We start from the raw sequence: 24,020 nt of genomic DNA on the forward strand, positions 1-24,020 counted from the left end.
ATTTGATTGATATTTGGCTTGAGATTGGAGAAAAAATCATATCTTTTATTTTTATTTTTTTACATGATTAAATTATGATTTTTAATAAATAAAAACCATAAAATATCAATAAAAACAATACCAAATGAAAAAATATATTTCTAGGACGTGCATGGGCCTAAGATGAAGTTTGGGTGAAAAAAACATAGGCCCATTTGGAAATGTTTGGAGTTTTGAACCTTTTCTCTTCACACATTTTTTCCAAGATAGTCCAACTTTGACAAAGCGTTTCTCCCTCAATTTTTGAGGTATGGAAGTGTTCTAAGACATTTTAGAAACCTTGGAGAGTCCTCTAACCAGTGTCTTTGGTCTCATATCAAAATCATTTTCCATGCTCCTTGTATGTCCTTTTTGAAAAAAGTGGCTTTTGTTGACTTTTGAAAAGGACCTGTAATGTATGAAGTCATATCTCTTAAACCATTGACCTATGAGCTCCGACTCTTGGACCATTGGATAGAGGAATGAATTCCCTTTAAAATGAGCTTTAGTGGGAATTTTTCTGATGAAGTATGAATATTTGGTGAATTTCCACAGTTTGGTTGACTTTTTCAGTTCATGCCCAAAATAGTAACTTTTGACTTTTGACTTTTCTGATCTTTCCTCGCATCATCATGATCAAACCTTGAACAAATGATGATTTTAGGGTTATGAGGATGTTTGTTGACCAAATATCTTGAATTTTGACTGTATATTGACTTGAAATGACTGTTTTGCCCTTGGGAGTCGACTGTTGACCTAATCAGGATTTGAGGGACTAAATTTGCTCTGTTTGACTTGAAACTTTATATGGAGATACTTTGGGATGTTAGTGACCCTATGGAACCATCTTGAGCCATTGATTCAATGATTTTCCATTGAATTAATCAAACCCTAGTTCAGAGCTTTTGTATAGGAGAGTGTGTTTTAGAGCTTTGTCTTTTGTTTTGATTTTATGTGTGGAAAATAACATGGGCAAATTTTGGGGTATGACACCTTGAAAGAGCCATTAAGCAAAGGACACGTGGATAACAAACTATAACTACCAACCAGAAATAGCAAAGTAAAATGCTGATACAGATAGATAAGCCTATGTGGAAAATATACTCCAATAAGACACAATTACATTTTGTTACTTTCAATTTTGTTCCTGAATTTCTTTAGACACAATTTAATTTTAATTATTGTTATTTTTTTCACAAAATGTTAAGTACTTTTAATATAGATTTTTTTCTATTAAAAATATACATCTGAAACAAATGTCCGTCCCGTACTAGAACCCGTGTCGCACGGGTTTGTTACTAATTTTATTTAAGGATATTGCTTAATCATGTCAAAGTTCATACATCATATGATGAAATCAAAACAATTAATGATGTTAAATTATAAAGGTGAAAATTTGGGGTACACAAATTTATTTAAGGAGTTTATTCTCAAAATTATTGGCGTCAAATCAACTATCAAGGCCATATGTTATTTGTGAAATTACTTGGAATTATTTGAGCGATGTCTTAATACATAGGCAAATACGTCTCCTTGATTTTCAATGTAACTGTATGTTATAATAATTCTTTATCTATATATAATATATGGTGGCAGCTGTTTTAGCCATTTTAGCCATGGAAAAGATCATAAATTTGGGTTGGAAGAATATTTGGTTGGAATCTGATTGCACTTTGGTTGTAAATGCTTTTAGTAACTCTTCTTTGGTTCTGTGGAGTATCAGATCTCGTTGGCTCAACTGTGTTGCGATCCTTGGCACTATGGAGTATCCCATGCTTTTAGGGAGGCCAATTTTTGCGCTGATACTTTGGCGAACATAGGTTTTACGTCTCGTAGCTATGCTTGGTTTAATTTTGTTCATTCTACTATTGCTAAAGACTTCCTTTTAGATAAGGAAGGTGTTCCTAGAATTAGGTTATGCTCTCTTTAGGGGTTTTGGTGTTGTCCCCCCCTGTTTTTGTGTATGTTTGTTTTCTCTTTTAATATTTTCTTCAGTTTAAAAAAATATATATATATGGTGGCAGCTAGGGTGAGGGTTTAAACAAATCTCCCACGGATGGACCATCATAAAAAATAACTACAAGTCATTGGATTAAATAAACTTATATGATCTTACAACATAATGCCACACTAAGATTCTGTTTGGTAAGACAAAAAAAAGAGCTTTTAGCTTTTTAGCTCGTATTAATAAAAAAGCTCTGTTTGGTAACTCTATTTTAGCTTTTAGCTTGTAGCTTTTTTACTAGCTTTTAGCTTTTTTTTCAAAAGCTATTTGAAGTAGCTTTTGAGCTTGTAGCTTTTAGCTTGTGAGTTTTTCTTCCATTAATACCCTTATTATTTTAACTAAAATATATTATTACCCTAATTAATTAAAATGCCATTAATGACATTTTGTATCTATCAGCTAATGAAACAGCTAATTTACCAAACATTCACATTAGCTTACCAACTATCAGCTACCAGCTACCAGCTACCAGCTAAAAGCTACCAGCTATCAGCTATCAGCTAGTTTTACCAAACAGAACCTAAATCACACTTTCGCCCATTTCCTTTCTCTCGACCATGGTAGCTATTTTCTCTTATTTTTTACCAACTCTCCTCTTATAATAATAAATCTGAACTGTAAAAAGTATTTGCCTCAGTTGTCATTATCATTCATAAAAAGAAATTTCAAAAAAAGAAAAAACTAATCAAAACAATTAAGTTGTTTGTGTCATGGTTCAACATAAAAAGAAGATGAACTTGTTTATAACTCAATTGCTATGACTCAAATTTGAAATTTTTGCTTTCATCGATTAGGTTTATGGTAAAAAAAGTATCCTTTTTTGATTCATTGCTCATTCTTCTTTTCCATTGGGTTGTATTTTAAGTTTTTTCTTATTCCTTTTCATTAATTACTTATCAGATAAATTGAGAATCTCAACATAAAATTGAACATCATATTTCTTTCAAGATCATATTCAAAAAAACAAAAGCAAGGAAAAAGAGGTTAAATAGTGTGTTTTCAACTGGAATTGATGGACACTATAACCGATGAAAATGATATTATTAAGAAAATAATGTAGCACAAAAACCAAAAGGAAAAGTAGTGTGATTAGAAGAAGAAAGATGATTAGAGGATGATGGTACCAACAATACATCAAAACATGTTTATCAATTCAGGCAAATGATTTTTTTTTTGGATATTGAGATAAAAATTCAGTACTTAAAGAATATCATAAGATTTAGTAGAACTACTTGATTTAACGGTTTCAATTAGTGGTTCATGGTGAACCACATAGTAGTAGGTTCACCTTAGTCTTTACCATAATATGTAGATAGAAAGTTTATGGAATAAAATATTATGTAATTCTTATTTTATGTTGTGAAGATTTAATATTAACTTATGAATAATTGAAGATCTACACTTAAAAAATTGAGATGGTGTTACAAAGACACATAAAATTTTTATCTGATTTCCGGTCAAGGCCACAGTCAAATACATCGTTGATTTCCAAAAGTCGGAACATATTGATATATGATGAATTGAATTATGACTGACAAGCTTTGGCTGAGGAACATGTTCGATTAGTGTTAACAATGACTTCCGAGTAAAGCAACATTTATGACATAATCGTGACAAGGGTCAACAGAGGCAAACTTGGTCTCTTTATAATGGAACAGGGAAGATATTTATTTGGAGAGCCATTTGGGCTTCTATAAGGTCAAGAGCGGAGATTGTTTTAATTGTTGCCTTGAGTGGGATTGTTGCATTACTTATACCTAGTAGAAGAAATGCACATTCAAAGTTTTATATACCCATAAATGTTCAACATGCTCCATAACACCAAATACTCCTTTAGCTCATCATATGGGATAAAGCACCAATGATGCATAAACATTATTTTAAAGTTGTTGATCAAAATTTTAAAGATGTTCTCCAGTGTTACCATGAACAAAATTTGAACATTCCATTTGATGGAAAAATTGTAGTGTTAGGTGGAAACTTTCATCAAATTTTTCCAGTTATACCTAAAGGAGCTAGAGAAGAAATTGTGCATTCTGCTATTAATTCATCAAATCTTTAGGATATTTGTGATTTTATGACATTTTCAAAAAACATGAGGCTTCTTAATGGGTCTTTAAGTTTCGATGTTGAAGAGAGACAAAGGTTTTCTAAGTGGGTTTTGGGAATCGATGATGGAACCATTGGAGAAAGCAATTATGTGGATAACACATTTTATATTCCACCTGATTTTTTTATTCCAAGTTTTGGTGATCCTTGTGCCTCTGTAGTTGATAAAAAATATCCATCACTCAAAGATGACCTGAATGATATATCTTTTTTCCAAGATAGGGCTATAATAGCTCCTAAGAATGCAACTTTTGATATGATTAATGATTATATTTTGGACTTGCTATATTTGAGCTATGATACTCCTTATTCAGCCAACTCCATGATACAGTAATTGGTGTCCATACTCCAGACATTTTTCAACACAATCACTACTTCTGGACTTATAAATCATAAATTGAGATCGAAAGTTTAAGTGTTAGTCATGTTGTTGAGAAACATAGATCAATCTTTAAGGTTGTCCAATGAAACTCGATTGATAATTACTACAATGGGAAAACATGTTGTTGAAGGAAAAGTGATACGGGAAGTATTATTGGAGATAAAGTTTCTATATATATCAAGATTGTCTTTAACACCTTTTGATGTAAGGGTAACTTTTAAATTGTTAGAAAAACTTGTTGGAATATATCTTCAAACATCAATCTTCTCACATGATCAATTATATGTTGATTTACAAATAATCATATACTCAAATTACAAATATAAAAAGAAGTTACGTACGCTACTAATATATAAAAATTCATCTTTGATAAAAAAAATAAAAGCAATATTAGTTATTATCGCCTTGACTAATCTTTAATGGAAGTTTATGGAGATGAAAGTTAAAAAATAAAACAGCAACATTAAAAGCACCGTCCACTTACTAAGCAAATTTTTGTTTCATAGTTGCATAGAAAATGTAATAATAGAGAGAGATCAATCCCATTTCACTTGCATTAACCTCTTCTCCCTCTTACACCATGGCTCCAAAAATCTGGGATGTTCTTTCTCAATCTAAACGGGTTATAGAAGCTCAACCTCGCCATTACCTCACTCTCTCCCTAATCTTCATCTTACCCCCAATTTTCATCTCCTTTTTCGTCAACTTGCTTGCCAAACACTTTCAACAACAACCACAACAGGAGACCATCTACCCCACCTTAATATTCACCCTAGTTTCTATTCTCTTCCTCCTTATCTCTTCCATCTTCACCTTCTGTGCATTTATCTCCATCACTTATAGCGTTTACCAATCCTTTTTTAATCAACCTATCAAACTCAAAGAAGCCTTCAAATCCATCTCAACTTCCTTCTTCCCGTTACTCGCCACCGACATCCTCATCTTCACCATCTTCATCGTCGGCTCTTTTCTGGTTGGACTTGTCATTGGAGTTGTTTCGTTTCTCATCAAATATCTAGGCGGTGTCAACCTCCAAGCTTACTCTTATTTAGCTGTGGTTTTAGTAATGCTTGTTTTTCTCCCTCTTCTGATTTATTTGATGATTAACTTTAGTTTGGCGAAAGTTATAGTGGTGGTGGAATCAGTTTGGGGTTTTGAACCATTGAGAAGGAGTTGGAAATTGGTGAAAGGAATGAAGAGGTTGATCTTCTCAATCTCTTGCTTGTTTGGGTCATTACAATTAGTGTTGGTGTGGATAACTGGTTATAGCTGGGTACTGATTTTAGTGATTTCTCCAATATTTGCTATGCTTTCGCTTTACGGTAATGCGGTTCTTACGGTGTTGTACATTTACTGCAAGGAGAAACATGAGAAGCTAGCAGATGAAGAATTTGGGAAGGAAAAGAACGAGGCTAGGTTGCCCTTAATTTCATCATAAAAAACTCTTTCTTTCTTTTTACAAGTTGATGGATTGCTTGTTTTTATTTAAAATATACTACTTGTATTGTATCCATCTTTGTAATCAATAAATAAGGTTTAGATCTTCTACAAAAATAGTATCGTGCACACTTTATGCACTTTCTCGTTGCCATAGGGATCCATTTCTCAATATTATGGCAAGTAGGGCTGACCGAAAAATCTTCAGAACCAAATCAAATTGTTGTTAAATAACCAAACAATTTTATTCGGTTACTGAACTGAACCATAATTTATGAAACTGTTCAATAATTCAACCAGACTGTGGTTAACCGAATCAAAACTTGCCGAACGGATCGGGAATCGAAAACAAGTAACCACTTATGGTATCATGGTTGGTGAATTCTTATCTATCCAACTCAAAAAGTTGGGTAAGGTTACCTCCCATGTAAAATGCCTTGAAAACAACAATCAATTGTAATATTTAATAAATAATTAATTGTGTTAAAATTAGATGGCATTATATAATTGGTTGAATGTACACTACCCAATTTTTTGTGATGGGTAGAGAAGTTGTCCCCATAATGGTTTGATATATCTTAAGGATACGCACATATTATTCACATTAAAGAAGGTCAAAGCAAATATCAAGACATTCAAGTATAGACAATTATAGACCAGACAAATTAGTATACAGATCCTTGTACTCTTATATATATATATATATATATATATATATATATATATATATATATATATATATATATATATATATATATATATATATATATATATATATATATATATATAAAAGAATATATATATATATATATAAGAATATATATATATATATAAGAATATATATATACAAGAATAATACATAACAAAATTCCTTTTATCATATGGTATCAGTTTTTCTCTGGTTAATCTCCCTTAGTTTGTGTTTATCATCCTGTTTCAATCCTTCTTCATCGACTCACTCACTCACTCACTCGCATCATCATGTCAGATGTTCCACCACCTTCACAAAACCCGTCGATCCATGCGTCACCCATCATTCCGACAACCCTGCAACTGTCCTTGTTACACCTCTACTCACGGTCGACAACTATGGTTCATGGAGCCGAGCCGTAATAATGGCACTTCGTGCCAAAAACAAATTCGGGTTTGTCGATGGAACCCTAACCTGTCCAAAGAAGGCTGATGATATCTCTAAGTGGCGCCGCTGCAACGATATGGTTGCAAGCTGGATTCTCAACTCGGTTTCAACCGAGATTCGCCCTAGCATTCTCTATGCTGAAACGGCGGCACAAATCTGGACCGATCTCAAGGATCATTTCTCTCAGTCCAACGCTCCGAAAATCTATCAATTGAAACAATCTATCTCTGTCCTAAAACAAGAGGGCATGTCTGTAGCTCTGTATTTTACTCAGTTGAAATCTCTCTGGGATGAACTCCATTCCATCGCACCTATCAATTTGTGCATCTGCGGTAATGCCAAGAGTATTATTGATCAACAAAATCAGGACCGGGCCATGGAATTTCTTCAGGGCGTCCATGACCGATTCTCGGCCGTCCGCAATCAAATTCTCCTCATGGATCCTTTTCCTTCAGTTCAGCGTATTTATAACATCGTACGCCAGGAAGAGAAACAACAAGAGATTAATTTTCGACCCCTCCCTGCTGAGGAATCAACAGCGCTTCAAGCTTCTAAAGTGCAGTATCGCACTCAAGGCAAACGGCAGCGTCCGTACTGTGAGAATTGCAATAAGTATGGTCACACTATTGGTACTTGCTATCAGATTCATGGCTTTCCAAATAAGCCACCAAAGAAATTTGAACCATTCCCATCTACTTCTGCTACTCAACTCTCAAGCGCACAATACCAAAAACTCCTATCTCTCTTAGCCAAAGAGGACACTATAGGATCATCTGTGAATTTAGCAAGTACCCCGCTTTTACTTGTGTTCCTTTTTCTTGGATTATTGATTTTGGCGCTTCAAATCACATATGCACATCTCTTTCTTATTTTTCTTCATATTCACCTGTTCATAAAAATATACTTGTTCAATTACCCGACGGCTCTCACGCGTCCGTGAAACACATCGGCAATATTCATTGCTCGCCGTCACTTACACTCACGAATGTTTATCACATTCCATCTTTCAAATATAATCTATTATCTCTTTCACAATTAACAAAATCAATACATTGTGATATTATTTTCTCATCCTCTGGTTGCATATTTCATGACCGAGCAACGAAGAAGACGATTGGTCGGGGTAGTGCTCGGAATGGACTCTTCTATCTGAATGAAGAACCACCATTAAATAAAGATGACAAGGATCACTATTGCCTTGACCATCCATCAAGTTCTTTTTTTAGTTCTAAGCAATGTAATAAGGCTGACCTATGGTATTTACGCCTCGGTCACCCATCTATTTCCTGCTTTCAATTTATTGTTAAGAACTCTCCAAATATTAATGCAAATAAAAATTTTGTTTGCGACGTTTGTCCGCGTGCAAAACAATCACGTTTACCTTTTTCTTCAAGAACATCATATTCATCTCATTGTTTTGAGTTAATTCATGTCAATATTTAGGGTCCATTCTCTACTCCATCACATAATGGATCACGATATTTTTTAACAATTGTCGACGATTATTCACGATGTACTTGGTTATATCTCATGCAACATAAATCTGAAACATTTACTACGCTAATTCATTTTTTTAATCAAATCAATCACCAATTCAACACTAAAATTAATAAAATTAATTCCGGCGATGGGGGCATCTTTCTTCCCCAACTTCAAGCTATTCGTTCCGACAATGGTTCAGAGTTTTTGTCCAAACAAATCCAAACATGGTTTCATGATCATGGCATTACTCATCAACGCAGCTGCGTTGCAACCCCTCAACAAAATGGCGTTGTGGAGCGCAAGCATCGTCATCTTCTCGACGTCGCAAAAGCATTACGTTTCCAAGCGAAATTACCCCTTTCCTTTTGGGGTGAATGCATGCTCACTGCCGCTTATCTCATAAACAAACTTCCTACTCCCATTCTGAAATATAAATCTCCTCATCAAATTTTACTCGGTTCTCCTCCTTCATACTCATCACTACGTGTGTTCGGATGTCTCTGTTTTGCCAAAAATATGAACATTCAACACAAATTCGATGAACGAGCCAAACCTGGTATTTTTGTCGGTTACCCTTTTAATCAAAAAGGATACCACATCTACGATATGCACACTCGCAAAATATATGTCTCTCGCGATGTTCAATTTTTTGAAACCATGTTTCCTTATCACGACCTTCAAACTCTTTCCATCGCTAACAACATAAGCATCAACACTCAAATCCTTGATTGTGAATTTGATGATTCCTCTTCCAACTTATTACCTGCATCAAGTATCTCTCCCGGCATTAGTCATTATGATGACACAATTGTGCCCATTCCCACCCCTCAGGATGATAACTCATCGAATATTCCATCCAATATTCCATCCATTCCTGTAGAAACTCCCCAACAACATTCACCTACAGCGATCAATCCTGCAGAATGTCGTTATCCTCAACGTCTTCGTACTCCTTTCATTCGCCTCACGGACCACGTATGTGACATTAATAATGTCACATCACAGAGTGCCTTCCCATTAAAGAACTATTTCTCTTTATCCAATTTGAGCACTTCTCATCGAGCTCTTCTTGTTAATATCATTGAAAATAAAGAACCAACATCTTATTCTCAAGCTATCAAATCAGCTGAATGGCATGACGCTATGACTAAAGAAATCCACGCCCTTGAATCCAACAACACTTGGGTTTTATCTCCTCTCCCGAATGGCAAAACCGCCATAGGTTGCAAGTGGGTATACAAAATTAAATATCACTCTAATGGTACCGTTGAGCGATATAAGGCTCGTTTAGTCGCCAAAGGCTACAATCAAGTACATGGTATTGAATACCATGAAATATCCGCACTGGTTGCCAAACTCGTCACGGTTCGACTCCTTCTCTCCATTGCTGCCATTAAAAACTGGCTGTTACATCAGCTTGATGTTAACAATGCTTTCCTCCAAGGAGACCTTAATGAAGAAGTTTACATGAAATTACCACCCGGCTTCTCTCATAAAGGGAAATCATGTGTTTGCAAATTAAACAAATCCATCTATGGTCTCAAACAGGCATCCCGTCAATGGTTCTCAAAATTCTCCACCACCCTCATTCAAAAGGGTTTTCATCAATCCACCTCTGATTATAGTCTATTCACTTTCAAAAGTAATCACACGACTATATTTGTACTCGTTTATGTAGATGACATCATCATCACTGGAAATAACGAAGACGCTATCTCCGATATCAAGAAATTTCTCGCCCAGGCCTTTTCCATCAAAGATCTTGGAAATCTTTCATACTTCTTAGGTATCGAAGTATCCCGTTCTAAAAAGGGAATAGTCTTATGTCAAAGGAAATATACACTTGACATTTTATCCGACTCTGGTATGATTGGTTGCCGACCATCAGATTTTCCTATGGAGCAACACCTCCGTTTATGGCCCAATGAAGGAAGCCCTCTTCCTGATCCGACAATCTATCGTCGCCTCATTGGTCGTCTATTATATTTAACAGTGACACGGCCCGACATCCAATTTGCTGTTAACACTCTCAGTCAATTCATGCAATCTCCATGTACAACTCATCTCGATGCGGCCACACGAGTTCTCCGATATCTTAAAGGGAGTGTCGGCAAAGGCTTATTTCTTTCGGCTTCTAACTCCCTCAATTTAGTTGGATATGCCGACTCTGATTGGGCTGGTTGTCCTACTACTCGTCGCTCCACTACCGGCTATTTTACCATGTTGGGCTCTAATCCTATATCATGGAAAACCAAAAAGCAACCAACAATTTCTCGTTCCTCTGCTGAAGCAGAATATCATTCCCTTGCAACTTTATCTTCCCAGTTACAATGGTTAAAATATCTTCTCTCGGATCTCGGCATTGATCATCCTCAACCGATCACCGTTCATTGTGATAGTCAAGCTGCTATTCACATCGCCGAAAACCCAGTTTTTCATGAACGCACAAAACACATTGAAATTGATTGTCATTTCGTTCATGAGAAAATTAAATCAGGTCTTATCAGCCCTTCTTATCTCCGATCTTTTGACCAACTAGCTGACATATTTACTAAACCTCTTGGAGGCGATACTTATAAACGACTACTCGGCAAGTTGGGTGTTCTTGAGATCTCAATCCCACCTCCAACTTGAGGGGGTGTTAAGGATACGCACATATTATTCACATTAAAGAAGGTCAAAGCAATTATCAAGACATTCAAGTATAGACAATTATAGACTAGACAAAGTATATTGTATCATAATTGTATTTAAAATAGGATTTCTATTATAGGCAATTATAGACTAGACAATTATAGGCAATTAGTATTCAGATACTTGTACTCTTATATATATATATATATATATATATATATATATATATATATATATATATATATATATATATATATATATATATATATATATACATCATTACAAGAATAATTCATAACAAAATTCCTTTTATCATAATATAGCCTCAATTTCTTTTAAGAGGCTTGCTATCTTTACACTTAAAACCAACAGTTTTACCTCTACACCGTATAAAAGACAACAAGTGCACTGTGCATGGTTGGTGTGTGTCAGAAAAAAGTAAAATTAATAATTAAATATTAAAAAAACCAAAACCGTATAGAAATACGGTGTAAGTGTAATGGGTAGTGTAGAAATATCATTTCTGTTCTTTTAAATCACGTATTGTTACTGTACTGTAACTGAACTGTTATTCTTATTGTATACACTATGTGGTTTTATAGCATTGTTATGCAGTAAATATATAAAAATGATTTAAAAAGGAAAATATATTTCTCACAAAAATATTATTTTTTTAATAATTAACATATTAATTTAGAAATGTTTGTTAATCATATTAAGTTTGTTCAAATTAAAATGACAAATGTTAAGAGATATACCTATTATGATAAAATAGAATCTTAAACTACTAAATAATTGTTTTATTAAAATTTATAACAGTTCACTAGATTTGAAAAAGGAAATTATTAAGAAATTGTTAATATTTCGGTACAGTTTAAAATTCAAAACCGGTATACTGAACCAATAGTTTGGTTCAGTTCGATTCTGAATAAATTTAAACGGTTAGGTTCGGTGGTTTAACTTTTATTATGGTTCTATTTGATTTGGTTCAGTTTTCTTGCTAAACCATACCATAAACAGCCCTGATGGCAAGAGGAACTCATATTCTTGAGATTATGGGTATGATTGAGTATGACTCATATTGTAAATATTATTATAGGTGGGAAATTCGGAGTTGTGGGGCCTTAAGTGATATTATAGTTGAGCCCTAATATTATATAATACTTGTAATACTGTAATTTTAATTCAGCAGATCGAAACAAAGGAAAGTATAGTTGCTTAATAGTCGTAGAGGTAGGCATATTGACCGAACTATGTTAACAAGGATCGATCGCGTTTATTGTCTTTTACTTTTTTATCTTTAATCTTCCATAGTGATTGTTGTTCTAACAATTGATATCAAATGTGATTAACTCTGGTGCGAAATTCGAAGTAACAAGGTTTGACGGGACTTGTAATTTTATATTATAGCAAAGGAGGGTTAATGATCTGTTGGCTTATCAAAGTTCATAAGAGGCGTTGAGTGATACAAAACAGAACGACATGGAAGATATCGATTGGGCGGAGATGGAGGAGAAGGTCGCGAAATTGATTCATCTACGTTTTTTAGACAAGGTGATGCATCATATCTTGGACCTAACCACACTGAAGAAGGTTTGGAACAAATTGAAGAGTCAGTATATGTCAAAGATGTTAATGAACAAATTGTTTGTGAAGTGGGGATTATAAAATTTAAAGATGCAAGAAGGATTCAATCTGAAATATGTCAATGTCTCCAACAATATAATCACCGATCTCATGAGGCTAGCGATGAAGATTGATGACAAAGATAAGGCAATTATCTTGTTGTGCTTGTTACTAGGTTCTTAATTATGGCCACCTAGTGTCTACTCTTACCTATGGGAAGGACACTGTCAGTTTTGATGTGATTATTGTTTCATTTTTATCTTATTTTCTGTGAGATATTGGATCGAACTCTAGTATTGTCGAAGGGTAGCTTCTTGGTTCGACAGTTCGACAGAGTTAAGCATGAAGTCGAAGGATTGTTCACATGCTGGTGTCGAAGTGTGCATGCTGTAGTCAAAGATGGGTTTAACATGCAGATGTCGAAGATGCTAGGGTTGTTAGCATGTTAAATTAGGTTTTAGTGTTTAAGCCCTAATTTGTTAAGTTAGCTTGTTTATTAAGTTGGCTTGTGTAATGGGCCTTGCTGAAAAAGCCCATTAGTTAGTATGTTAGGTTTTATTATAAATAGCATACTAGTCTCTCATCATTGCTAAGCTGCAAATCCTAATAAAGGGTGAGAGAGGTTATTTGTTATTCTTGTAAACTTGTAATCTTGTTTAAAGAGAAAGTGAAAGAATAGCAGTTATAACCAATTCTTGTGTTCTTCTTATCCTCTCTAATTCCCTATTATACTTTGTTATTGGTATCGTTTTTCACAACAAATTGGTGCGGTGAGCGTGGATGAGATGCCTTCAACAAAGTATGAGATTGAAAAGTTCACTGGAGTGAATGATTTCGGTCTGTGGCGCTTGAAGATGAAAGCCCTACTGGTTCAGCAGGGTTGTTTGGAAGCGTTGAAGGGAGAGGCAGCCATGAATGCTGCATTAACGGCAGCGGAGAAGACAACTATGATCGAGAAAGCACACAGCGCAATTCTGTTGAGCCTTGGTGATAAGGTTCTCCGGCAGGTATCAAAGGAGACGACGGCATCAGGGTTATGGGTGAAACTTGAAAGTTTGTATATGACCAAATCGCTGGTAAATCGACTCTACCTGAAGCAAGCTTTGTATTCATTCAAGATGATTGAAGACAAAGTATTGGCTGAGCAGTTGGATATGTTCAACAAGCTGATTCTTGATCTTGAAAATATTGATGTGAAGATCGATGATGAAGATCAAGCGTTGTTACTATTGTGTTCTTTGCCTCGATCACATGCCCACTTCAAAGAAACTCTCTTGTATGGAAGGGAGTCCCTGACGTTTGAAGAAGTTCAATCAGCCTTGTACTCTAAGGACTTGAATGAACGAAAAGAGCATAAACCTTCGACTGTTGGCGAAGGTTTGGCCGTTAAAGGAAAACTCTTACGAAAGGATGGTAAGTTCGACAAGAAGAAAGGCAAAAGCCAGTCGAAGTCTTACAGTGGCGAAGCATCTGGCATTCGATGCTACCATTGTAAGAAGGAGGGTCACACAAGAAAGGTGTGCCCTGAACGCCTGAAATATCATGGAGGTAAGGATAATGGCAACGCTGCCATTGTTCAAGATGATTTCGAATCATCTGATGTTCTTGTGGTTTCAAGCAGTGACTCTAAGAAGGAGTGGATTATGGATTCAGGTTGCACTTGGCACATGACTCCAAACAAAGACTTGTTCGAGGAATTATGTGATCAAGATGGTGGATCAGTATTGCTGGGAAACAACAAGGCTTGCAAGATTGCAGGTGTTGGATCTATGAGATTCAAGCTCCATGATGAGTCAATAAGGTTGTTGACTGAAGTCAGGTATGTTCCTGATTTGAAGAGAAATTTGCTTTCTCTTGGTGAATTCGACAAGAAAGGATATGTTTTCCAAGGAGAAAAAAGTATCCTAAGAGTCATGAAGGGGTCGAAGGAAGTCTTGAGAGGCGTGAAGAAACAAGGCTTGTATACCCTTGAGGTTGAAGTTGTAAGTGGTTCGACAAATGTTGTATCCACGAAACCTTTGTCGAAGACAGAAATCTGGCACATGAGATTGGGCCATGTCAGTGAAAGGGGTCTGGTCGAATTAGGGAAACAAAATCTGCTTGGTGGAGACAAAGTCGAAAAGCTGAAGTTTTGTGAACCTTGTGTACTTGGAAAATCTTGCAGAGTGAAGTTCAACAAAGGCAAACAAAGAACACATGGATCCCTTGATTACATCCATGCTGATCTTTGGGGGCCTGCAAGGTGTGCATCACATTCAGGAGCAAGGTATTTTCTCTCCATAGTAGATGATTATTCCAGAAAATTATGGGTATTCATCCAGAAGACTAAGGATGAAACTTTTGAGAATTTCAAAAGTTGGAAGACTCTGGTTGAAAATCAGACTGGCAGGAAGGTCAAGAGGTTGAGAACCGACAATGGCCTTGAATTTTGCAATGAGGCATTCGACAGTTTTTGTGCTGCCTTTGGTATTGCAAGGCACAGAACTACTGCAGGTACTCCACAGCAAAATGGTTTGGCTGAAAGATTTAATCGAACTATTTTGGAGAGAGTCAGATGCATGTTGACTAGTGCGGGGTTAAAGAAGGTGTTCTGGGCTGAGGCTGTTTCGACAGCAACATATCTGATAAACAGATGTCCTTCGACAGCGTTAGATATGAAGACACCTGAAGAAGTTTGGTCGGGACATCCACCAGATCTCGACAAACTGAGAGTATTTAGCTGCGTAGCCTATGCACACATTAGGCAAGACAAGGTCGAACCTAGAGCTCTGAAATGCATGTTCATGGGATACCCTGATGGAGTCAAAGCTTATAGGCTATGGTGCCTAGAGCCAGGTCACAGGAGGTGTATCACCAGTCGAGATGTAGTTTTCAATGAAGCTGAAATGGCTTTTAAGAAAACTGATGATGTTAGTCGAAGTACAGAAACATCTGACGAAGAGCTGGAACAGGTAGAGATTCCTGTTGAGGTGGAGCATGTTGATGCTGAATTGCATATCCCAGATGAAGTCGAAGAAGAAGCAGAAGATGCTGAAGTTGAGGAAACTGACGATGACTACCTATTGTCGAGAGATAGGTCGAGAAGAGTCGTCAAGCCACCTCAGAGACTTGGATATGCAGATCTTATAGCTTATGCCTTAATCTCTGCAAGTGAGGTTCTAGACGAAGAACCCAGAGACTATAAGGAAGTTATGAGGAGTCGAAATAAGACTGAATGGCTGAAGGCCATGGATGATGAGATAAAATCTCTTCATGATAATCATACTTGGGAACTGATCAATAAACCTGTTGGGGCAAGGTTAGTCAGCTGTAAATGGATTTTCAAAGTTAAGGAAGGAATTGAAGGAGTGACGTCGAAAAGATACAAGGCAAGGTTAGTTGCAAGGGGTTTCACTCAGAAAGAAGGTGTCGACATCAATGATGTGTTTTCTCCTGTTGTGAAGCATAGGTCCATTCGAATGTTGCTTGCCATGGTGGCACAGTTCGATCTTGAACTGGAACAGATGGATGTGAAGACTGCGTTCTTGTATGGTGATCTAGATGAAACGATCCTGATGAGGCAACCTGAAGGGTATGTCGAAAAGGGGAAGGAAGATTATGTATGCAAGTTAAAGAGATCTTTGTATGGGCTGAAACAATCTCCTCGACTGTGGAATAGGAGATTCGACAAGTTCATGGCACGCATAAGTTTCATTAGAAGTCAGTTCGACCACTGCGTTTACTTCAGATTTCGACCTGGTAATTCATTTGTTATTTTGTTGCTTTATGTGGATGATATTCTCATAGCTAGCAACAGTGTTGAAGATGTGATGAGGGTGAAGGCTGAACTCAATAAGGAGTTCGATATGAAGGATCTGGGAGCTGCTTCCAGGATTCTTGGAATTGACATTCGAAGAGATAGAAAGAAGTCGAAGTTATGCCTATCTCAAGAGGCATATCTACGGAAGATTCTTGAAAAGTTTGGTATGTCGAATTCGAAGCCAGTTGTGACTCCAACAAACCCTCAATTCAAGCTGAGTATTGATCAGTGTCCCAGTACTGATGTCGAAAGAGCCTATATGAATAGCATCCCATATGCTAATATAGTTGGTTCTTTGATGTATGCTATGGTATGTACTAGACCCGACATAGCATACGCAGTAAGTCTTGTAAGCAGGTACATGGCGAATCCTGGAAAGGCTCACTGGCAAGCATTGAAGTGGATTTTAAGGTACATAAATGGATCTCTAAACAGAGTCTTAATTTATGGTGGAGCCTTGGGTGAAGATAGTAAAGCAGCAATAGAAGGATATGTCGACTCTGATTATGCAGGTTGTATGAATTCTAGAAAGTCTATTTCTGGATATGTTTTCACTATGTTTGGCACAGCAATTAGTTGGAAAGCAACTCTTCAGAAGGTTGTTGCTCTATCAACCACTGAAGCGGAATATATTGCTCTCACTGAAGCTCTGAAAGAAGCATTGTGGCTTGAAGGTTTTGCGAAGGAGCTGAAACTTCAAGGTCGAGGTATCACTGTTAAATGTGATAGTCAAAGTGCAATACACCTGTCAAAGAATTCAGCCTATCATGAGCGAACTAAGCACATTGATGTGAGGCTGCATTTCGTCAGAGGAGTAATCGAGCGTGGAGAAGTCCAAGTGCTGAAGGTTTCGACTGAAGACAATGCTGCTGATATGATCACCAAGACATTGCCGAGTTGCAAGTTTTTCCACTGTATGCAGTTGATAAAGCTGCATGAAGAAAGCTAGTCTGTTCCTTGACGTTGTAGAGTTAGGTCCAAGGTGGAGATTTGTGAGATATTGGATCGAACTCTAGTATTGTCGAAGGGTAGCTTCTTGGTTCGACAGTTCGACAGAGTTAAGCATGAAGTCGAAGGATTGTTCACATGCTGGTGTCGAAGTGTGCATGCTGTAGTCAAAGATGGGTTTAGCATGCAGATGTCGAAGATGCTAGGGTTGTTAGCATGTTAAATTAGGTTTTAGTGTTTAAGCCCTAATTTGTTAAGTTAGCTTGTTTATTAAGTTGGCTTGTGTAATGGGCCTTGCTGAAAAAGCCCATTAGTTAGTATGTTAGGTTTTATTATAAATAGCATACTAGTCTCTCATCATTGCTAAGCTGCAAATCCTAATTTATGGTGAGAGAGGTTATTTGTTATTCTTGTAAACTTGTAATCTTGTTTTAAGAGAAAGTAAAAGAATAGCAGTTATAACCAATTCTTGTGTTCTTATTCTCTTCCCTAATTCCCTATTATAATTTGTTCTTGGTATCGTTTTTCACAACATTTTCAAAGGAGACAAATTGTAGAGGAAGAAACTTAAGGCGACAATCTTGGTGTGAAATGGGGTCAAGATCGTGGGGAGTGGGGATAAAGGTAATGGAGGTTTTGGAAAGAAGATGTTTAAACCCAACGGAAAACAACTGAGTGTTATAGTTGTAAACATATTGGGAATCGGGGGAGGGATTGTCCAAACAAAAAGCAAGGCTCGTCGAGTTCTACAAATGTGGTTCAAACAGATGATTCTAACAATGAATCAGATATATTATGTGTTTCATCTAGCAAGTGCACATATGTACGGATTCTTGACTCTTGTTGTTCTTATCACATGATGTCGCACCAAGAACGGGTCACGACATTCAGGTCAGGTAATTTTGGATTTGTTTATTTATATGATGATAAAGCATGTATTATCATTAATATGGGACAAATTAAAATTTCTATCGACGATGGTGTAACCAAAGACTATGAGCATCAATGAATTGTTTCTCAAGGTTTTGTGTCAAAATATTGTTGATTTTAGCAACTTGGATGAAAATGGGTTTAATCTTAAAGCTTATGTAAAATTCAAGGTTGGGAACCTTATTTTAAGATATTGGAAGGACCTATTTTTTCTACACCTGTAAAAGAATTTTGGGTCTACGTTGAATCTTCTCAAACAATGATTTCTTAAATTTTTATGGGTTTTCATATTCACCATAAGAAAAATCACAGTTTTAACGTCCTTGGTTGCCCAAAAGAAGGCACAATCAATCATGTAAAGAATGATCAAAACTCCGAGAACAAGAAAGTTCTAGGCCTTCTTTTTTACCAACACACTTCCGCCAACAAAAACCCATCACCTAAGGAAAATTTTCAAGGTTATGTTGGGTTTTCTAACACCAAGAAAATATTCAATTAACTACACTAACTGGGATCGGAAATACATTATGTATTATCGGAAACTCCAAAATAAAATTAACTTGCCTACAACAATCTTTAGATATTTGAGGGATAGAATCAAGGCCGGTCCCGACATTTTAGATGCCTAGGGCAAACAAAAAAATGAAGCCCTAATAAAAAATTGACTTTTTACTCACCTCTAAAATGCTAAACCATGTCATGGCCCTAGTACGCAAATTTATTTGATTGGTAAGAAATTTATTTCTATGATCAGAAAAGTAATAAATCAAAGCACAAATGATAATGAATTTGATTTAATCATAAAAAATTGATAATAAATAAATTGTAAGATAAAATTTTAAATATTTAATTATAACATATAAATAGTCTATAAATTTATACTAAAATAAATTAAGACAAAATTACGAGGGTTCGAATAAATCACTATCAAGAAAGAAATTTGATTTAAATTGTCACTATAAATTTTAATTGATTATATACAACTTATTTTATAAAAATTTGAAAAATACTAATTGTGACAATAATTATATAGAAGTTCATTGAGAAATTCACACCAAACTCCCACTACAACACGGAAGGGCTTTAAAAGCGCTTTTTATGGGCTTTAAAAGCGCTTAAAAGCGCTGTGAAAGGCAGCGCTGGCGTAGGTAACAAAAGCGCTTCAAAAAGCGCTCTGGTAGGCCCCCCTATAAGAGCGCTTTTCTGGAAAAAGCGCTCTGGTAGGCCCCCCTATAAGAGCGCTTTCCTGGAAAAAGCGCTCTCGTAGCCCCCCCTTTAAGAGCGCTTTTTCCAGAAAAGCGCTCTGATAGCCCCCCTGTGAGAGTAAAAAATAAAAAAAAAACGCAACATACGAAAGCGCTTTTGGAAAAGCGCTCTTATAGGAAGGGCTTTAAGAGCGCTTTTTCTGGAAAAAGTGCTCTGATAGCCCCCCTATAAGAGCGTTTTCCCAAAAGCGCTTTCATATGTTGCTTTTTTTTTTATGCTTTTTTTATTAATCTTTGGCAGCGCTTTTACTAAGAAGCGCTTTAGTAGGTGGACCTTTAAGAGCGCTTTTTAAAAGCGCTGTCGTTGCTAAATGAGGTATTTTAATGTGCAGCCTGTAATTTAATCCTCCCAGTCGACCTGTAATATTTTCGACCTGTAATATGTTTTCAACCTGTAATATTTTCGACCTGTAATTTATTTTCGACGATATTATTTCAGCCATCAGTAAGACAATATATATACTAATATAATACCATTATAATATCCAAAATTATATATATACATCATTACAACATCAATAATATTATAGTTCAAATCGACACAAATCCTACATGAAAAAGCGCTTAATATAAAATTGACACAAATCCTCTTTTATTTCTTCCAACTTAAGTCTCGGGTACCCAGCAGCACGGAATTCGTCAAGGTACTACAAAACAAAAACATAATATGAATGATACATTTAGTTAAATGTAATAAATTATATGAAATTATCTTAAGTTATAAATTCATACCGTGAGCGGAATCTCTAATTGATTTGCCTGAAGGATTTCTTTCATAAACCTCAATACAAAGTATCCGCAATCGTAACTATTTCGCTGTTGCGGACACTACATAGAAAAACAAATAAGATTCTATAGTTGTCTTGTTTTATCAAGTAGCATAAATATATTATAAGCAAAATTGTGAAAAATAATGTACCTGCACTTGGATCCAAGTAATGTTGTTAGATTTAGTTCGGGATACCTGTGCGTCCCGTTGACTTCGGAACACTTGTATTGATCTAATTAACAAATATATAAAAGCATATGTTTAGATCAATCCCACAAATAAGTAAATATATAAATATACACGAATATATATTTAGAACGATCCCACTTACAAATCAACGATGTCCTTCATAGCCGGATAATTGGTCCATTCACCATTTACCGAATTCAGATAATACACGACTTCCCTTATAGGGTTGATAGCAAGCAGCAACCAGTGTGCTCTATAAATTAAAACAATAGGTTATATGAAAATTTTGCTATACACAAAAGAAACAGAGATTAGATGAACAAAGAATGAGAAACTAACCCTACTGGTCGGGTATTATACGCCCAAAGATGCAGACTTTCTGTATTGTCGGTGGACATGAATCTATCGACTAAGCGTTGTCTAACTGATTCCGGTTCTGAAGCAATTGCCATTCCGCTGCAATGGGCGGAAGACACGAAACGGAATCTGTTAGACAATGGATTCCCGCGCAACACTCTGTCATACAACAACCTTAAATAAAAACATAATAAACATTAGATTATTTTCATTAAAATGTGTAAATAAATTATATTGTGGGACTAATTAAATAATATATCGGATGAGTGAATATTACCGGATGTATGAGTGCATGTTAGTGACGCCTAGTTAATCATGCCTAAAAATCTCCTCCAAGTCATCAATTGTAATAAGTGACTTGAATTCAATACCGAAGACACTTTCATCCATATCGATTTCACGTAAAGCACCATCCTTCATATCGGACATATCAACCATTGTTGCGAGCGTCGACCAGTATCGAGGCACAAAAGCACCGCCTTTTTTTCGCGCTGGATTTGGAGGACCAGTGGGTGGTACGGTACGAACTTGCTGCGTCACTTGTTGTGACTCCCGAGCGGATGCCTAAAAATCATATAAGTTAGGTAAAATATAAAATCATGCAGATTTAGATTCAGATTAATTATTAACACTTTAAATGTACCTCTTTTAGTGATGCAACGTACTCCTCCTCCTGTAAAATCCCTTTACCCTTAATTGCGGGTTTTATAGGAGCAGTCTAAAATTAAAATGTAAAAAATAATTAATAAACGGTTTAGAATTGACATTCGAAAACTAAATGATTCATAATCGTTTTCAATATACCTCATCACTAATGGTAATGAGCTCCGAGGGCCATGCAACAAATGATCCTATTGCATCTCGCAGCAATGTCGTCTCTGAGACCATGTCAGGTATCGATAGGATCGCATCATGATCTACTACAACATCCACCGATACTTTCAGGTGTCCATCCGGGAGCGGTCTATGGTGAAGTAAATCTCCCAAAGTGTTGTGCACTTTTCCCTTGCCAACTAGTCGATAATTCGGTTCCGATAAGTATAGTTGGCAAGATGAAATGCCCTAAACCAATAGTAAATATAAAGTCATTATCATTAATAAAATAGAACAATTTAAAAGGTAAAAAAATTATAATTACCTCGGGAAATTTCCTTTGATAGTTGATACTAGCCTTATCACTAGTTTCTTTCACCGATGAAGTGTTGCACTTTTCTCTCATATACATCTCTTTATCTCTTTGCAATTCAGAGACTTGTGCTTGCAATTCCTGCAACTTTTGCAACACTTCTTCATTGGTAGGATTTCTTCTCCTAGGACTCTTGTAAAAAGAGGTTGGAGTCACACCATGACCCTTACCCCTCACCCGACCGGGATACTCAGGAGCATCTAGTGCTCTACTAAGTACGCTCCCCTCATCGGTGGATGCCGATTGCGACAAGGTCTCCTGTAATTCATAAAGACACAGTATTATACTTACACATTCAGTAAAAACTCTCTGAACTTCGGGATCGACAGCTTGATTCTTGCCCACACGAGCTTCCCTCCACAACACATGTACAGGAAGTGAGGTTTCCTCACTTTTAGTCTCCTCTAACTATGCATTGACACAAATGATAAAATCGTCAAATAAAACACATTTAGACAATTAATTAAAATGCATTTCTATTTACTTACAAGTTTATCCTCTAAGCGTGCATATCCCATACGCCCTTTTTTGTATGGATACGCGGGTTTGGATGCTCTCGCGCTATTCGTGGCACTCCTTTTCCGAAAATCTTCATCTCTTTGATTTACAAACTCAGTCCAATCTTTTTCACCAATGAAGATCTCATACTTTTTTGGCCGTCCCGGTGCCTCTTCAAGAAAGTTTCCATCTTTATCCTTAAGATAGGTGTTTGTCAAAAAAGCTTTCCACCCTCTATATCTTTTGCCGGCCAAACTAAGTATGTAGCGTCTACGATCATCTGGTATCTCAAAAGTCCTCTGCAAAAAAACATACACATAGTGTGTTAGTATAAGTAATTTAAACAATTTATCGTCAAGATAATAACAACAATTAACCATATATGATATATACCTGAAGCTCGTCCCAAATCGCTTTTTTTTTCGCATCCAACTCTTCGCTTTTCAGATTCCATTTAGCTGTGGAGACCGGAATATGCATACGAACAAGTGTACCAATATAGCTTGTCAACTTTGCAGAATTAGGACCAATTGCTTGTTTATCAGAATTCCAATCCAAACGGTATACTAATCCTTGGTCTCTATGTCGAACGATTCCCTTCATAATGGTGATGCCTCGTGCAACTTCTTTTGCTTCAGTATCAGGTGGAGCATTTGTATCTGTGGCATCTCTTTCTTGAGCATCTCTTTCTTGTGAGTTTTCTTGTGAGTTTTCTTTAGGAGCATCTCCATCCGGAGCCATTGAACCTGTATCAAACAAACTAAAGCACATTAGTACACTATTAATAAGCTAACAATCTATACAAGTCAAATGGAAGTCAAACCATGCATGTACAAGTGTATCGGAAACGAAATCGGTACAAATCAAAATAAGCGTCAAAAAAAGAAAGTTGTCGGAATTGAACGAAATTTACATGGCTATGGTAAAACGTCCCCACGGACTCAAAAATAAAGTCGGTTTTCCAAAATTCAGACCCTAAGCCCGACTTTTGATTACGGGCAGAAGCAAAACCGATAAAAAAACAGTCCCGAAATGTAAAGATAAGTGCATGAGCAGCTCCAGAATCGTCAAAATAGTATAGTTACATGTAAAGAAGTCGACAAACGGATACATGGTTCAAAAGTTATGTACAAAACGAGAATATGCACCAAAATTGAATAAGTACTATACTATTGATTAAAACAATCGGTACAAATTGAATAAAACAAATTAGTCGGAATATGTATACTATTACCTTTATCACTAACG

General features: G+C 36.2%; 3 protein-coding genes across 3 annotated transcripts; 2 read left to right on the forward strand and 1 right to left on the reverse strand.

The window, feature by feature from the left end:
• The first annotated feature begins 4,118 nt into the window (after window positions 1-4,118).
• Window positions 4,119-4,466, forward strand: LOC131605422 (uncharacterized). The gene has a single exon (XM_058877779.1). The coding sequence runs from the start codon at window positions 4,119-4,121 to the stop codon at window positions 4,464-4,466; it is 348 nt and encodes a 115-aa protein (XP_058733762.1).
• Window positions 4,467-5,094: 628 nt separating this feature from the next.
• On the forward strand, window positions 5,095-5,952 carry LOC131605423 (uncharacterized). Its single transcript, XM_058877780.1, has one exon. The coding sequence runs from the start codon at window positions 5,095-5,097 to the stop codon at window positions 5,950-5,952; it is 858 nt and encodes a 285-aa protein (XP_058733763.1).
• A 12,903-nt stretch (window positions 5,953-18,855) lies between these two features.
• LOC131605424 (uncharacterized) lies at window positions 18,856-23,619 on the reverse strand. The gene is made up of 6 exons (XM_058877781.1): window positions 23,166-23,619; window positions 22,763-23,071; window positions 22,566-22,682; window positions 22,227-22,532; window positions 22,028-22,150; window positions 18,856-18,948 (listed from the first exon to the last, which is right to left on the reverse strand). The coding sequence occupies exons 1-6, from the start codon at window positions 23,541-23,543 to the stop codon at window positions 18,856-18,858; spliced, it is 1,326 nt and encodes a 441-aa protein (XP_058733764.1). The 5' UTR covers window positions 23,544-23,619.
• Window positions 23,620-24,020: the final 401 nt, after the last annotated feature.

This window comes from Vicia villosa, linkage group LG5 (genome assembly GCF_029867415.1).
Source record: "Vicia villosa cultivar HV-30 ecotype Madison, WI linkage group LG5, Vvil1.0, whole genome shotgun sequence".
Classification (NCBI taxonomy): domain Eukaryota; kingdom Viridiplantae; phylum Streptophyta; class Magnoliopsida; order Fabales; family Fabaceae; genus Vicia; species Vicia villosa.

Coding starts and splice junctions, on each gene's coding strand:
- LOC131605422 (XM_058877779.1), top strand. CDS start 4,119: ATGAGGCTTCTTAATGGGTCTTTAAGTTTCGATGTTGAAGAGAGACAA.
- LOC131605424 (XM_058877781.1), bottom strand. CDS start 23,543: ATGTGCTTTAGTTTGTTTGATACAGGTTCAATGGCTCCGGATGGAGAT. Junction 22,533..22,565: donor AGAGAGTTTTTACTGAATGT/GTAAGTATAATA, acceptor TATGAATTACAG/GAGACCTTGTCGCAATCGGC. Junction 18,949..22,027: donor TCCCGGATGGACACCTGAAA/GTATCGGTGGAT, acceptor AATTTTCCTTAG/GTGATGGGTTTTTGTTGGCG.
- LOC131605423 (XM_058877780.1), top strand. CDS start 5,095: ATGGCTCCAAAAATCTGGGATGTTCTTTCTCAATCTAAACGGGTTATA.